This window comes from Rhodnius prolixus, unplaced genomic scaffold, assembly GCF_049639745.1.
Source record: "Rhodnius prolixus isolate KJV_2025 unplaced genomic scaffold, Rpr scaffold_1, whole genome shotgun sequence".
NCBI lineage: Eukaryota > Metazoa > Arthropoda > Insecta > Hemiptera > Reduviidae > Rhodnius > Rhodnius prolixus.
Genome location: NW_027411581.1, coordinates 46,266,985 through 46,283,131, shown reverse-complemented (window position 1 = coordinate 46,283,131; position 16,147 = coordinate 46,266,985). Strand labels below are relative to the sequence as shown.

The following is a 16,147-nucleotide window of genomic DNA, read 5'->3' as shown; positions in this document are numbered from 1 at the left end:
TCTCTCTGCGGTTCTAGCGTACTGAGTCTGGTCTCTCCAGCCTCAATTTTTATAGGGCTTGCGCCAAGTGACCCTTCGAATAGACTTTCAAAAAAAGGAAACCAACACTGCTCCTCATCAGATCCGGAGCTAGCAGTTGCTCAACATAAATTCCAAGTTTTCTCTGTATTAAGCAAAGGTGATCTGTTTGTTAATAAGAATATGGAGCCAAGGAATTCAGTGTTGCCTTACATTTCCTGTACCAATCACTGATTATAATACTTTCAAGGTAAATTTGGCGCAGAGCTTATCGCCTTAATAAAAAATTACTGTCTTTTTTTAAGTAATTCTTCATTTTAGAAATCCCCTGAAAAAGTGTTTGCCAAACGGCGGAAAAATGCTTATTTATGTTGATATTGAATGAAAGTTAATACCAAAAAAGGAAAACACTTTTACCTCATGTTTACTTACAAAATAAATAAAACCTTTTTTAGATTAAATTCTAAAAATTTAAATATGAGTACTGTTGCGATATAACGTTTTGAAATGGAAAATAAGATACTGACTTTCAACTTTCTGAAGTTTGTTTGTTGAAAGGGCTTTTGCTGTTTACACTGTTTAAACATTTAAAGTGAAGTATACAGGGCACTATTCAAGAACCTTTTTCTTTCTATCCTTGCTTTATTTACCTTAGTCCTCATTTTTTTTTTAAGGCACAAAAATTTCTCATTCATTCATAGAAAAGTGAATATTGTAATGAAAATACATAATAATGGCCCCTTCAAAGTGGAAGCAAACTTGTCTGCATCGATTAAGCGTAACCTAAAAATGCCAGTGAACAACCACGCTGACACCATGCAGCAATTATTATGAAAAAGATGTAGATGAGTTGATGAGCCAACAAAGAAGCTTTATTTATGTCGTGGACAAACTCTTGATTTGAATTTGTCCCTATTCACCTAGATATCTACAGTACAGAATAGGCATTTTTGTTCAGAAACTGTTTAACTTAGTTAATAATTACATATTTGCCGAAAGACAGCCAAGTATGAATTAAAGGGGACTTCAATTGAAGGGTTTTGATGTGTGTAATTATTCTGGATTCTGGAAAATATTCTCACTCCAAGAAACTAAAGATTAAATCTTTGCAACTATTTTCATATAGGTCAAAGGTGAAGTACATAACAGTTCTCTATTGTGCAAATCGTTAGGTCCTTTTGTCCTTCGAAAGAGGAAGGATTAAGAACGTCATTTTCATCGGATGTAGGTTCTTTGATGTTTCTTGATTACACAAATTTAGGTTCTTAAGTGTTTCGAGTGCGTATTTATACAGTTATTCCTCACCTGTGTCCCTATTGAACCCTCCATTTTCAGCTTGCAACGCAGACTATATATATTCATTTAAGTAAAGTAATCGCCTATTTTTTCAGGCGGGGCTTAACGTCCAACTACCAATTAGGTGTCTTGGACAGGGGGGCGGAAGCACATACTCTAATATAAACAATTTTTACTAACAAATAAAAAGAGACACCGGATTCGAACTAGGGATCCTCCAAATACTAAGCCAAGCTCTTGACCACTAGACCAACACCAACATATTCATTTATACAGTAAACTTTATGCAAAGGAATGAATTCAAACTTGTTTAAAACATTTATAATATCCTTGTGTAAACCCTTGTAAAAGTTCTCAAAGTACTGACTTATACATCTTTCTAATTCCAAATTAAAAAACATATTTAATTATTTACGTGATAAATTGTGAAGAACCGTTAATACACTAATATAAAAATTTAAAATGAAGCCCATAATCATTCCTTCTTTCATGGCAGGGCCATAAAACGAATTTTCCTAAAATAGTTATTTAAATAGACAAATCTACATGTATGCAATAATTAAATCAAGTTTAAACAAAATCAGTCCATCCATTTTCGGGAAAACCTCAAAAAAAAAAATGAAAACCTATTTGTAAAGCAGCACTTCCGGTTCAGCCATTTCGTTCAAGTTTGGATTTTGCATTTAAAATAAAGTAACAATCTAAAGGAAGGGATTAGCTCAGCTGGTAGCGCGACGAACTAGTAAAGTACTGGGGTTTTCAGGTTTTTTATCTATTAAAATTTGTGGTACATGGAATTTTATTTTTCTTATGATCAATAAGGCTTTGAATGCGTTTAATTAATTTTAGTTTTAACATCAAACAACAGCAAAAAAAAAAGATAACTGGCCATCCCTCTTGATTTTGAAAGTTGGTCTTGTGGATAGCAGTTGCTCAGAGTATACTGGGCATAGTATTTATTGCAGAAGCGGGTTTCTCATTCTAGTAACTTTAAAAGGCTAACTCTAATGAACACTTTAAGCGATCGGAGAAAGCATTCTCAGTTTTAATAGGGCATCGATCTCAAGAAAGGTTCAAGGTCTAGGATGTTAAATATTCTGCATTATTAATATCTTTCACTTTCACTAATCTTTTTTTTTTAAAGAAAAACTGCGATGATTAATTTTTTTAATGACGTTTTAATTAATTTACAATGCATGCGTTTCATTTCGTAATAATTATACAAAAAAAAAACTCATTGCTGGAAGATTGTTATCTTTAAATAATAACTCATTATTATTATCGTTTCCTACTAATAAAAATGTCGTTGGGTGTGCAGTATTGGACACACATATTTTTTCCATTTCTGTCTACAATCTTTGATACAGCCGAGTAGATATGACAGAGACTAATGGTAATCAAATTCTCAATCTGTGGTTATAAATAAAAATCCGTAACCGAGCAGTAACAGGAAAAATACGAAGTCTACGACGAACAAAATGAACGATATTCTATTGAAGTTTGTGTGAAAACGCTTTTCTTACTTTAACTAAAAGTGTTTACAAACTTGTTTTTAGTTATTTAAACGCGGGTTGGACAAAATCGGTGCCATTCTATAATTATTTAATTTAAGAAATTTGAATAAAATAAAATATAAGCTCAATACCAGTTTGTGAAGCTGTAATAGCTGTTGTGAACAAGTATTAAATAAAGTAAAATGATTTCTGGATGGATTGCTAATAACAATTTAAAACGACGAAATTACGGAAAATACGAACACGGAGGAGAGGTCGAAACTTCGGGAGGTGATCAGCACTCAAATACAACAAAAAATATTCAATTAACTTTGTCCCGATTCCCAATAGTGTCCAAGATATTTACATTTTTATTTTTTAGTTATTCGCGTTTTCCACCATAAAAACTATTCTATATTAATCCTACAACAAATCTACTTATTCCAAACAACAAATCATTAACTTTCCTATAAATCTGCCTAACCCAGCGTCTCAAAACATTTATAAGAAACTGTGAAATTTTAACTTTAAAGTCTAAACAAATTTGTTCTCGATGATTTTTGTTAAAATTTTCTACTGTATTTTTTCAATGATTAATGAATCAAGGAGTCACCCAATTATAGGAAAAGTTGTGCATTTATTGAGCTTCAAGACCGTATGGATTTTTTTTTGTTTTTAATAAAACCCTACCCCGAACAGAGGGGTGTAAATGCAGAAAACTGGGATGTTGCGTAACCGACTTTTCACTGATATCAATTATTAGTTTTCTCGTGTCAATTTTTTGGAGAAGAAACAAAAATAAAAGTAACCATTTTAGTTTGAACAATTATTATGTAATCATACTGAAGTAAAAAAATAAAACAATAGCAACAAAACCCAGTAATAAAGTGCAAAAGGTAGGTGTGCCTACCTAAAATCGCTAGAAACATTGTTCGAATTACCCCCGAATTTGAGAACAAATTTTATAAAAATATAACCTCCCACGAGAATTTTCTGGCAAATTTAGGCAATACAATATCACACAAGTGCACTCACAAATAAAGAAGGGCGACTAAGGACGTAGATAATTTCATTTACTCTGGTATATCTTGTTTTACCAGAAACTTGCAATCTTAGATTGGTAGGAAAGGCACACTTCATAAAATCCCCGCACAGCGTAGAAAGGCTTTCAGACTGGAGAACCATCCTTATCATGCCCTTCCACTTAGCGACTGTTATTTCTTCGGACATGACCTCTATCAAATAAAGCATTTGACCTGCTACCACTGACTCATACAATATGATTTCCCTGGAGTATATTAACTAAAGAAGATGTTCTATAATAAAGAAAAGAATCCTCTTTTTTCCACATCGTTTTGCTTTTCTTCACTACCATCTCAAGAGAAATTCAATTCATTTGACATCAGAAACTTATTTAGTAGAGAAAAATAATTCTGATTACGGATTATCATTTTGAAATAGAAAAGTAGTATTTGTACTTGGATTTTCAGTTGGCCTGTCTCATTATTCTTAAAACTAAAAAATTATCTGTAAGTTTAGTGTTTGACATCAGCTTGTCTGACAGTAGGCACCAACGGTCATCAGTAAATTATTTATTCAACGTTTTTAAATTTTTTTTTTAGATTTTCTCAAAACATTTTGGAACAATTCTTTTAAAAACTGGTTTATTTTTATAAAATAAGTTTGTATTCACTTTAAAGTGAATTGCGTACAGGAGGAACCAACCTATTTGAAAATTTCCAGCTTTCTTAGTCCTTCGTAAAGCAATCTTCTTCTACATTTCCAGTTCACGCACTTTTCTTCTTGCATTCCACTTAATATCACTTTAGATTTCTTATTCTACTGGAGGTCATAGAAAATTAGAGAAAGATAATTTTTGCTTTGTTTTATTTCACGTTCCGAAATATTAATGAAAGTGATCCTATTAACTCAATTAACTTGAGGTTAGATAAGTAATTTTAGGTAAGTAAAGAGAAACTAATTAATTATACTGATGTACTGAGTTGATTAAATGAAAGTGAAATGAGTACCAAATTAATTTCAATACTCATTAATGACAGTAACAGTTTAATAATAGCAATAATTTTTGACCTTTCAAGGTTTAGAACCACCACTCGGAATATTTACTTCCCTTATTTTGAAATGACATTACGTCTTGAGAAAAGCCTTTTGATTGCTTTCTGCCCAACAATTTTTTAACCAAAGTATTGTTATCACCCCAGCTGTATTTTTTAATTCTTGTCCTATAGATTTTGTGAGCATAATTTTATCGAAATCAGTGCAACGGCAAATATGGAAATTACTTATTTACATGGCACTTACACTTTATTTAATAAATTTTATCTTCCAAGAAAATGCTAACTTACATAACCTATATGAAATGCGTTTTAATTATTAATATACTCCAATTCTAGACAAAAAGATGAGGGAGAGAGTAGATGTGTTATTCCCTACAGTATTTTTACTCTTAAAGAATTTGTGTGCCAAATTTGATTGTAATCTATTTAATAGTTTAAAAGTCTGGTAAGGAATATGCTAATAAATAGACGTATGATGAAAATTATAAATAAATATGGTTAGAGAAAATTTTACAAGGACAATTATTGAAATATTAAAGGTACATACTTATTTGTTAGAAAAAATGTTAATCAGACAATTACTTTATTTACGCATATATGCACATAATTGCTAGAAAATCATCTGTGTGATAAATAGTGCGGATAAGATAAGGAATTCTGAAGATTTAGTATCGCAAATAGTAGTGTACGATATATATTAATGTTCTTGACAAGAAACTTGTCTACAGCAGCGTAACGAAACTCTTTCATTTTCAGCTTCACTTGAAAAGAAACTTAGATGGAACGTATACCAGAATTCGTTTTAATGCGGAACACTTTGTATACGAAACAAATACTTCTTCCAGGATATTCAGAACACAAATAATGGTTTTTTCTCTCACTATAAGTAGTTTTCAGTATAAATTGTTTTACTTATTTTTCTTGTGAAGTTGAAGTACAAACCTAATACTTATTCATTTCTTCACAAAATTTAAAACTCGCGACTGATTACAATTGCGCAGTAATTCAGACCAAATATTTATTTAAAAAATGAACTTAGAGAAGACTTTGAATTTGAACGTCAGGGCTTTTCTGTCAGCCCAGAAGCCAAAGAGATTACCAGGAAGGCCTTTAGTTTTGATTGACGCATACCGATATTTTGCTGTCCCAAAGCGATGGTCACTGTTTTTATTTGTATATTCAAAACATCCAATTCGGTTACTAGCTGTAAGCCATTTTGTAAGTGATTCAAAAGATTCTATAAGTTTTCTGTTTTAATTGAAAAATAACTTTAGCTTTGAGGAATGAAATACATCGTTAAAAGGTTAGTGCAATGTACTTCCACATGAAAGTGAAGGATTCGATTCCAGCCAGCCGGCTTCTCTCTTCCTCGAAGCCTCCACAGATTATTGACGGCAATGGACACGGTTTTTCTGCTACGAGAAAACAAGATCCAAAGGAACTGGTTTAGGCTTTAGGCAACAAAAAATATCGCGCCTTAAGTTTAACAATAACAAAAAACAAAACAAAAATCTGATAAAAGAACTGAACATGCACACGAACTTTCTCTTTTACAGTTTTTTTTTTGTAATTTAATTTTTATGAAACTGAAAATTTGAACTAAAAAGTAGACGACTTCATTATACATTTTCACTTTAAAAGTACAATTTTCGAAAAAATAACCTATTTAGAAAATAACACTTTCAGATTATCAATTTTCTTGAAATGTAGACGTAACCCAACCAATGGGAGTTATTTTAAATAAAATGCTTCTCCCAGATTTTTGTTTTATTTTTTTTAATTTTGCTGAAAAGCAGACTGAAATAAAGATCAATTTTTAAAAATCAACTTAAGGGAACTTCTAAACCTGTATACCTAGTGAAAACCTAGGATATACCTAGAGAAAACTCGAAATATAAATTTTGACACAATTTTAATTCTTTCTCTCACTTAGTTTAGTAAAAGAATTTGAAAAAAAAAGATACCTTGGAAATACGAAACTTGGTGAAGCAATTTGTCATTTTTAAACGAACTGCTGAATGGTGAAATTGACTTCCCGCAACTCTTACTGCATTCAATTTTGTGCCAGCTGTTGACACTCATATGCATGGCAATATGATTTTGAAGAATATCTAGTGAGTGAGCGGATCGTTTACATTTTTATAGTTGATTTCAATATTATTGAAGAACAAGACAAGCTACTTTTTTTTCAATTTCTATTTTTAAAACTGGCGATTGCCATTTCTCACGTTATTTTAAATAAAATAAGAAATACAAAAAGTCAATGCAGATAAACCGTAAACTTTCACTATATTTGCTTCTTCTGATATTTTCCTTGAATAATCCAATCATTAATTCAAATTAATTTTTGTTTAAAAAGCTGCGCTAAGTTTAGTTCCTCTACATAACCTATAACTTGTTGATTAGTTCTTCGTCATATATGTATGTGAGTATATTTTTTTTACTTTGGTCGAGTGAGATTTCGGTTAATACAATTTATATTGGCTTATTCTTAATTACCTAGGTATAATTACAGGGTGTTCATTTTAAGACGGCTCAAATGCATTTCATGCTTAAACGGTTAATCTGAGCGAAAAATGGTAGAGGAAAAATTTGTTGCCTGTCACCTCTAGTTTCAGAATATGTGACTTGATTTTAGATTTCTGCCCGCATACGCGGCTGACGCGCGATCAAAAGTGAGGGTTCGCAGTTGACTCCATTTTCATATACACAGTTTTAAAGAGTATAAAAAGTTTGAAATAAACCAGAAACCGCAATTCGATATCTTCAAAATTAAAGGTGCTAGACCATTTCAAAATCTGGTATTTATTAATCATATTTCAATTTTTTAACTTCTTATCAAAGAGAAAGAAGAGCACGTGATAGGTCGTTTTTATGTTTTTTTCATCCCCTTTCTACTAAAAATATTGCCAAGGAAGTAAAGCTAGTATTCTTAATATCGGGAAGTAAGACGTTTTCCGATTGATTTTTCTTAGATCTTTCTTTCTCACGTATACGGCCAGGAATCTAAAATCAAGTCACATATTCTGAAACTAGAGGTGACGGGCAACAAATTTTTCCTCTACCATTTTTTGCTCAGATTAACCGTTTAAGCATGAAAATCATTTGAGCCGTCTTAAAATGAACACCCTGTATATAAAAATTGTTGTTTTCTCTTCAAGACCGGTTATAATTTAAATATTTTAACTGGAATAATTTAAAGTTGTAAACTATATTAAATAAGTATAAACTTAAATGAAGAGTAATGAAAATTTATTATAAGGAAACATAAAGAAACAGATTATGAGAGTTTAATGTTTGAAAGTAAATATGACATCGGTATAGTTATTGGACGGGAACCGAGAATATCATGACTAAGTCCCATCCAACTGTTTATCCGACTTGTCTACTGGTTTGCTTGCTATTTTATGTAGGAACTAGGAACCTATTTATTTATATAAAACATCTAGCGAAGTGGAGTTCATTGGCCTTCAGCTGAGTAGAATCCCCTCAGCGAGAAAGAGATATGATCATACACTTTAAACATGGATGTGCGGGAGGCTGGTAATCTACCTGGACTGATATATTACAACCTCTATCTATATCTATTCTTAGAAAAGATATCCCTGATCCTCGGCTGTGCTAAAAAAGATTTTCTGTCTGCGTTAACAACAAACTATATGAATGGCTATTCAAACAAACAAGTATAACTTATTGCTGAGTTTATTGGCCGCAAGGTATAATAGTGGAAAATTATTGCCAATTGGATAGCTCAGTCATTAGCAGGAGTTTTCTAAGAGTACAGCTCACTGCTTATTTAAATTTATTTAAAACTTTTATTAACAAATGGTTCCAACAATGCCTCCTTTTTGAGCGCCATTTAAATCAAAGAAAATTCTAATTTTAAAGAGTAATTTTGTGTTAATCACTAATTACTAGAAAACACTAGAAAATTTGTGAAATCTTACAGTAAAAAAGCATAAAAAATGTTTTCCTCCCGAAAATGCAAATTTTGTAATTTCTGAACTGAAAACAAATATTTACCACATATTGTCTGTGAGTGTTTGGTGGCTCTCTGAGGTTATGTAAAATAGAGGATCTGAAAATCTAGACAACGTTAACTTGATATTCCGTTTAATACGGCTTTGTCCATTTGAAAACGGTGAGACAATTTCCACTGTATGAGTGTCTAGATATTAGTAATGGGAGACCGCTAATCAATAACCTTTTCATCATTTGATCGTTGGTGTAACAACAACATGTTACGTCCGTTCGCGTTATCTTGAAAAGATATTACTTTTATTAAATGTATTTTGAGCAAACAATGATTGATCAAACTCTTTGGAACTGTTTTATTGTGGAAATTGCCTAAACTGAAAACATTGTTCAATAAAGTCGCATTTTCAGAAAAGCGATTATCTGCCAACTCAGTATTTTAGGGGTGCATCTACTCTTCATTTATACAATATGGGTGATAAGAAGAATTGACTTGAATCAATTGAAGAATTGACTTGAATCGATTGAAGAATTGAAAAGACTATAATTAATACATAATAGGGAGTGAGCCAAAATTGTCTGCTCATTAACAATACTTACCTACTGGCCTATCTAAATATAGTGCTTGCAAAGAAATAGATCCGCTCATTACTCTTACATTTATTTTTAGGTAAGTTAAATAATAGTAGTAGTTGGAAGTGATGTTCAATCCATTAATAAATTCTTATTTTATAATTTAAATTTAAATTTGCAATTAATTTGTTCTGTATGAATCAGAGAAGTTTGAATAATGAAGGTTTTTTAACTTTTTACTTTCTTAACTCCATTTCTTTTTACTTAATCTTACAGTTATAAAAGGAGTTCAACGTCGGTTGAGAAAGTACTTCGATGGAGTTAATTTTGAAATTTAGTTTTCTGTTAGAAGTATGGTGGACCGAAGATCGTCCAAACGCTAACTAATGTTTTCAATGTAAGCATAAAAGGTGATTTCGTTTCTAAAAGTATTGGACATCTTTTAGAAGTTTATAAGAAAGGGTATAGTGATGTGAGAATAATAGGAGCAGCTGAGCAATGTTCATTGTTTACAGTCCCTGGAAATAATGTGTGACTCCTGAAGAACGATGTGGTTTTACAGTTAGGAGGTCAAGTGATCATATCATCTTCCTTACCAGGCAGTTTATAGAGGATCTCAGAAAAAGAAACTAAAAGCTGATTTGGTCGCTTATCGACTGAATCCGTAAATAATAATGTGGAAAGTGCAGTACAAAATAGGATTTTGATTCGTGCTTTAAAAATTACGAGGTAAAACTAAGGTGACCTTTCTAGACCGTTTAAAGCCTCCAAGGATCTAAAACAAAAATGCATTTATCTATATGCAAAAAGTGATGACAGGATGGTTTCAGGAGTACGGAAAAATGGTGCTTCAAATTAGGAATAAATCTTTGTCCATGATGTTTTTTGCGGAAAAAAAACGGTGGTCATTGCTCGGAATAAAGATGGGTTTGAATTAAAGTTAAGGAAATTAGAAGTAAACTACTAAAAATGAGGGATGAGGACAAACTAAATGTAAGAATTTAACAGGAAAGAAAGATGTTGAAGTGAATAAGATAAAGTGTAAAATAAAAGCGGGGTCCAAATAGATAGTTCGTACTAGAAGAGGAAAGATGGAAATGAAGAGAAAATGTTGGAAAAAGAGCTGTCGAGGAAAGCTGTAAAGATGAGAAGAATGGTATTTCTAAAAAAATAGGAGAAATATCTTTTCTCGATTAATGAAAGTATTCCTCGTAAGCTGCGGAAATTTGGTCCATCACTCAAAAAACTTTGAGTGGCAGTGATAAAAATCGATTTTTGGAGACATTGTCTAAAGAAGATAAGAATAAACGGAATAAGAAACGATTTGATGTGACAAGAGATAAAAGTAATGGGATCTTTTAAAAAAAAAGTTAAGATGACACGGTTATCTTAGTAGAATGCGCTTTGAAAAATGGTTAGAAAATGAGTTTCAGGAACAGAGGGAAAGCCAAACCATTAAGTACTAGATGGGAGGATGATATCGGAGAGCTGATAGATCTAGAGACATGAAAGACAGGGATTGGCAAAGGAATCTCTTACAGCTTACGAACCAATGATGCACATATTGCGAGAGAATGCTGTCCAGAGGCCGGCATCACACTGAAAAATGCTCCAGACGCCAATGATCTCAGGATGTTGACCCGCCTTAATTTTCTTAGACTTTGAATTTTCCATTCATTTTGAGTTTACGTTAGTATTATACAGGTAATCAGGCAGCACATTACGCTTAAATTTCACTTTAAATAGAAGCTTAACCCCATTTCTCCTCTGAAACTGCTTTAAGAAGCATTTTCACTAAGAAAACATTTTAAATAAAATTTATAGATATCTAGATGCATTAAATTTACCAGGTGTAAAGAAACTCGTTGGAACCGTTTTCGATTAAATCACAAAAACAAATTGAAAAATCTATTCAGTAAAAAGATACTTTTGGTTTGCTGATTTTTTCAAAAAACCTAGAGCCAGCTTCCATGGAATGGCACCAGGTTGCAGTATCACATTTGAATTGCTGTGATTTTCAGTTTTTGAAACATATTTATTTCACAGTTGTAAAAATACACGTACAGAGCAAATTATAAAGACTCCAAAATTTGCACAATGAGAAACTTTTCATTCTAGCACAAAGAGAACATAGTACAAAATATTATTTAATATTTTAAAATAATTTTACTAAATCAGTTCTGAAAAAGAAAGTTATAAAACGAATATTCGTTGGATAACAGGTTGGTTCTGGTTAACCTAAAACAAATAACACCGCTATAATAGGAAAAGAAGTATGATGAATGATTAAACTGAGTGGTGCCTACCGCGGTATTGTCTCAACGGTAATCTGTCATTATCGACTGTCAACCTTCATTAAAGGAAAATAATAACCCTACCTGCTTCTGTCGGATCAAGCCATTTATCTTATTAAAGATTTTATATTTTTTTCTCTTTTTAACCCATAAAACACCAACTTTAAGCTCACATTCTCTTATGTATTTATTTTTTTCTTTGAAGAAAATTTGCATAACTTTCAAACCCTTTCGCGAAGTAGGAAGCTCAAAGTTGCTGTTCACTTTCCATCGAAATCTGACCCCGAAAGGGCGAACATTTTATTTTATTGTTATTATTTATCGTAAATTACTCTGAAGATTGTTTTTTTAACTTTTACTTAATTTTTATTATAAACCTTTTTTCTCTTAATTTTTTTTTTTTAATTAAATAGCATGTTTAAACGTTTCTCTGAAATGTTACATTCAATAAAATATCATCAATAACAACATCTGACAAACTGTTAAAAAGTTTGTATAAATATTTACACTCTTTAATTTTCAAATATTTTGTAATAATTTTTGAAGCATTTAAATTATCAAATTTTATTGTCGGAAATGAATGATATTTAATGAGCGCGAATGCATGCACATTTCACTTATAATAATGGTCTCAACAACTACCATTAATTTTGAAATCATTAGATTGCTCGAGGATAGTTGCTAAAGCGCTCACTGTGAAAACAATGGCGCACATTATATTGTTCGTGAAATTGCTATAGTTTAAGATAATGAGAACATGTGTTTATTGACTTTCTACGTTTAGAGATAACCAAAGTTTCCTGATGAAAATAGGGTTAAAGGCCATCCAATTTTAAATAAATTGCTCTTCTAAAACTGAAATTTTAAACATAGTTCAAATAAAAGAATGCATTCCGGATTTTCTAACCAACATCGATATCTACTTTCTACTCCATATTTTACACAGTTTTGAGTTATGTCGGTAGCTCATTTGAACCTTCCTTTTTCTTCTTAATGGTGCTACAACTCTTGAAAGACTTGGCCTCCTCAAGATTGGCTAGCCAGGGTTTCTTTCTTTCGTAGCCGCCCTCCAGCTGCGGAATCCAAGCATTGTCAGTGCATCTCCCGCAATACAATCTTACCATCACATCCTTGGTCTTCGTAACCGCCTGGAACCTTTTACAAATGCCCTCCATAATTTTCTTTGGAATTACTGCCTCACACATCCTCGCTACGTGACCATTTCACTGCAGTCTTTCGAGTTTTATTATTTTAAAGACACCTGTCTTCTTGAACAGTGCGTAAACTTCTTGATTATGCCTAATTTTCCTATTCTGCCCATTGCAAACAGGACCATACATTCTACGAGTTGAGAGAGAAGAGTTAACTTTTTAAGGTCGAAATAACAAGTTAGCGGCTATAATCCTTTTTTTAATTTCTAGGCTTCCCTTATTTTCACTAGGTAGATCCTAGATAGATTAACTCATTTAATCCTTTACCTCCCTTTAAAATTTATTCAATTTCATCCTAAAGATTCAGGTTAATTATTCGAAACACTTTTAAGTAATAAACTTTCTTTTTTAAACAGGCAGTGAAGAAGGGCTCGGAGGTGGACTTTCAAGACGAGGTTCATCTCGAAGAAGTACTACACACAGAAAATCCGCGGCATTTTTGGATGTACCTCCACCTCAGGATGCTGTGCCGGATGAGGATGAAGACAACTTAAGGATAAGGTCATTTTCTTTTACCAACAAAGGAACTGGTAAGTGAATACAAAAAGTTCCCAACTTGTTCATGATCTTTTATTACATTTCTACTTTCTTTTATTATTTTAAATTGTTTTACAATTTACTTATCGTGTTTTATTCCAAAAGATTGTTTACTATAGAATGGTTAAAATAAGTAAGTGGCTTTGTAAAGGCCGATGAAATAGAAGTTGCCGAAAATAACATTACACATGCCTAAATGAAAAATTATCTTTTGCGTTTAGAAGCTGAACATTATTTTGAAAATCTGGATCGCTTCTACTTCTGCATAACAATGATGTACTTTAAGGAAACAGAAAATGGAATCGTATTATCAAAAATAATAATAATTCATTTGTTTTTGGGGATATCTCCCCAATTATAACAATAATTAGGATTAAATCTTAATTAACAAGATTCAGTAATTCAATTTTAGTCATTCTTTGAAAAAAATACATCATTTGTAGCAATTAATGTTTCCAATTCAATGTAATTGAAAGAACTAATTTGTGGTTTAATGGAACGTGAATATATTGATGATGTGAAGCGGAGATTAGCGGTAAACCTGACATTGATAGAAAACTGAAGGAATCAATTTTGGCGGACATGGGTTTTGATTTAGTCATTACACAAAATCAAACAAAGGAAATGATGTCAAACGATTGTTTGTATAGAAACCTTGCTTCTTATTAAATAAAAAAATGATAATTTTGGATCATTTTCAATTTCAAATTGTGTAAAATTTCAAATACCGTGATAATTGTATCCTTTTCTTCCTGACTTCAAATATTCAAAATTATAGTATTATTCGTTGAATAGTACACTAGAAAAAGTGCCATGAAAATCAAACTATTCTTCTTATTTCGTTTGTTATAGAAATGAAATGTCACAGGCTCTCAGAAAAAAAGCTGTCAAGAAATATAATGCAGATTCTCAATTCACGCTAGAATAGACATGTCAAGCACAAAGTACACTTTACCAATTCCATTAAATAGCAGACAAATTGAAAAATAATCTTCTCTAAATAAAGATGTTAAATAACTTGACTGCAGAATAACACTTTCTGGTTTCCGGCGAATAATAGGTGGATAAAGTGGTTTTAAAGGAATAAATTGTCGAATGACTGATTAAAGCATGGGCTTAAAGGGCATGAATACCTTGAAAAGTTACAGTTCTTCAGAGTGGTTACAGATTAAATAAAATGGCTCCCACAACTATACTCCATAGTTTGATATATGTACATATATGAAATTTCAGTATAAATTACAATGACTCCTTTACATTGCAAACTGAGGTAATTTCTGCTACTTTTTTAGTATCTTATTATTTTCTAAACTTCTTCATAATAACCTTCATACTCGATCATCATGAAACATATTCTGGATCTGTTTACTAAGTTGAAAATATTTTAGAGTAATCGATACATCTTCAGTTTATTGGATATATTAGATTTATTGAGTGTTTTTTGAAGGGAGGTTAGGAGAGAGCCCTATATTCGGAGGTTTTTGTAGTAATTACTATATCTTTAATGAGATAGCAGTCACCTTTCATTATTTGCAAACTAACCAATATTTCTACGGTGACGTAGGTCTTTAAGGCCTCCCTACTAGAATTTAGAACCATCATTTCTAAATACCATAAACATGGACTTTTCTTGGTTAAGGAGCAAATAAAATTTCTCAATGCATTGTACTAAAACAATTCATTTGTAGCTTTTAAGAAGGAATTACAAGATCGTCTGCCTTCTCCAATGTTTTTAATTTTGTTGTGCCTCTGATTACGCCATTATCTTCAAGATCATTGTTAAAACAAAAGTAGTAAAGTAAAGGACTTAACCATCCTTGTTTCACACCTATATCTATTCCAAAAGGGCGAGAAATTCAATCTGCACAACATTCAGCTGTCGTAGTTACTGTAACGTCAAATAAGATAAAAAATAATAATTTAACACTGTTCATATTGTTTGATATTTTGGTTGAATACCCATGTTTATATTCACGCTTGTCGGCCAAAACTGTGGAAAACTGTAGAGAGGTCCTTGAATGATGAATAATAGACCTTCTGCCTCTTCTCTGTTTGTTCAAGATTAATAACGCTCTCCAAATGCATGCTATTGTCTACTACAGTTTAACACATACCTCTTCTCACTGGGAGGGTGCTGCAAATTGGTTGGTTGCTAGTCTTTGTTGAATGGTGATTTTTTATTTTTTGTAAGTGGATAAATCGATGAATGGATTTCGCAATGTAGAGTGAAGGTTACCTTTATTCTCTTAGCCTGCAAGAATTTGAGATAGGATTTTCTAGTAATTCTATAAACTGAATTAGCTAGCGAGTGTAGTGGGATACGGAAACTTAAAGTGAAGTCGAAATCTCCAAACTGAACTGATAAAACTAGCTCTGATGATGCAGCAAGTCCGAACACGGTCAGGGAGAGAATAAACATGTTTACTTCGACGGATAAAATCAAAAAGTTTAGATGTTTGCTATTAGTGAACCATGTAAACGATTCCGTATCTCAATCCCTTGTTATTAACGGTGAAAAATATAGTTCTTTTAGGGGTGCATGATATTATTTCATACGAAAAGCTCCCTTGCACTAAAAAGTGTTTTATGGAAATACTCTCAGTTTTAATAGCATCAACCTTTTTCTCCCTTAGTTTATTGTTCTCTGTTTCTGTTATTTACAGTGGCTCCTT

The 16,147-nt window shown here is 32.0% G+C and overlaps 1 protein-coding gene across 2 annotated transcripts in view; it reads left to right on the top strand.

The window, feature by feature from the left end:
- Positions 1-16,147, top strand: part of Rgk3 (Rad, Gem/Kir family member 3) — an 84,018-nt gene that overhangs the window by 33,171 nt on the left and 34,700 nt on the right. For both annotated transcript variants that reach the window (XM_074141548.1, XM_074141558.1), the window contains exon 2: positions 13,295-13,468. In XM_074141548.1, coding sequence (XP_073997649.1) covers positions 13,295-13,468 — 174 coding nt within the window. The remainder of the gene's footprint in view (positions 1-13,294; positions 13,469-16,147) is intronic.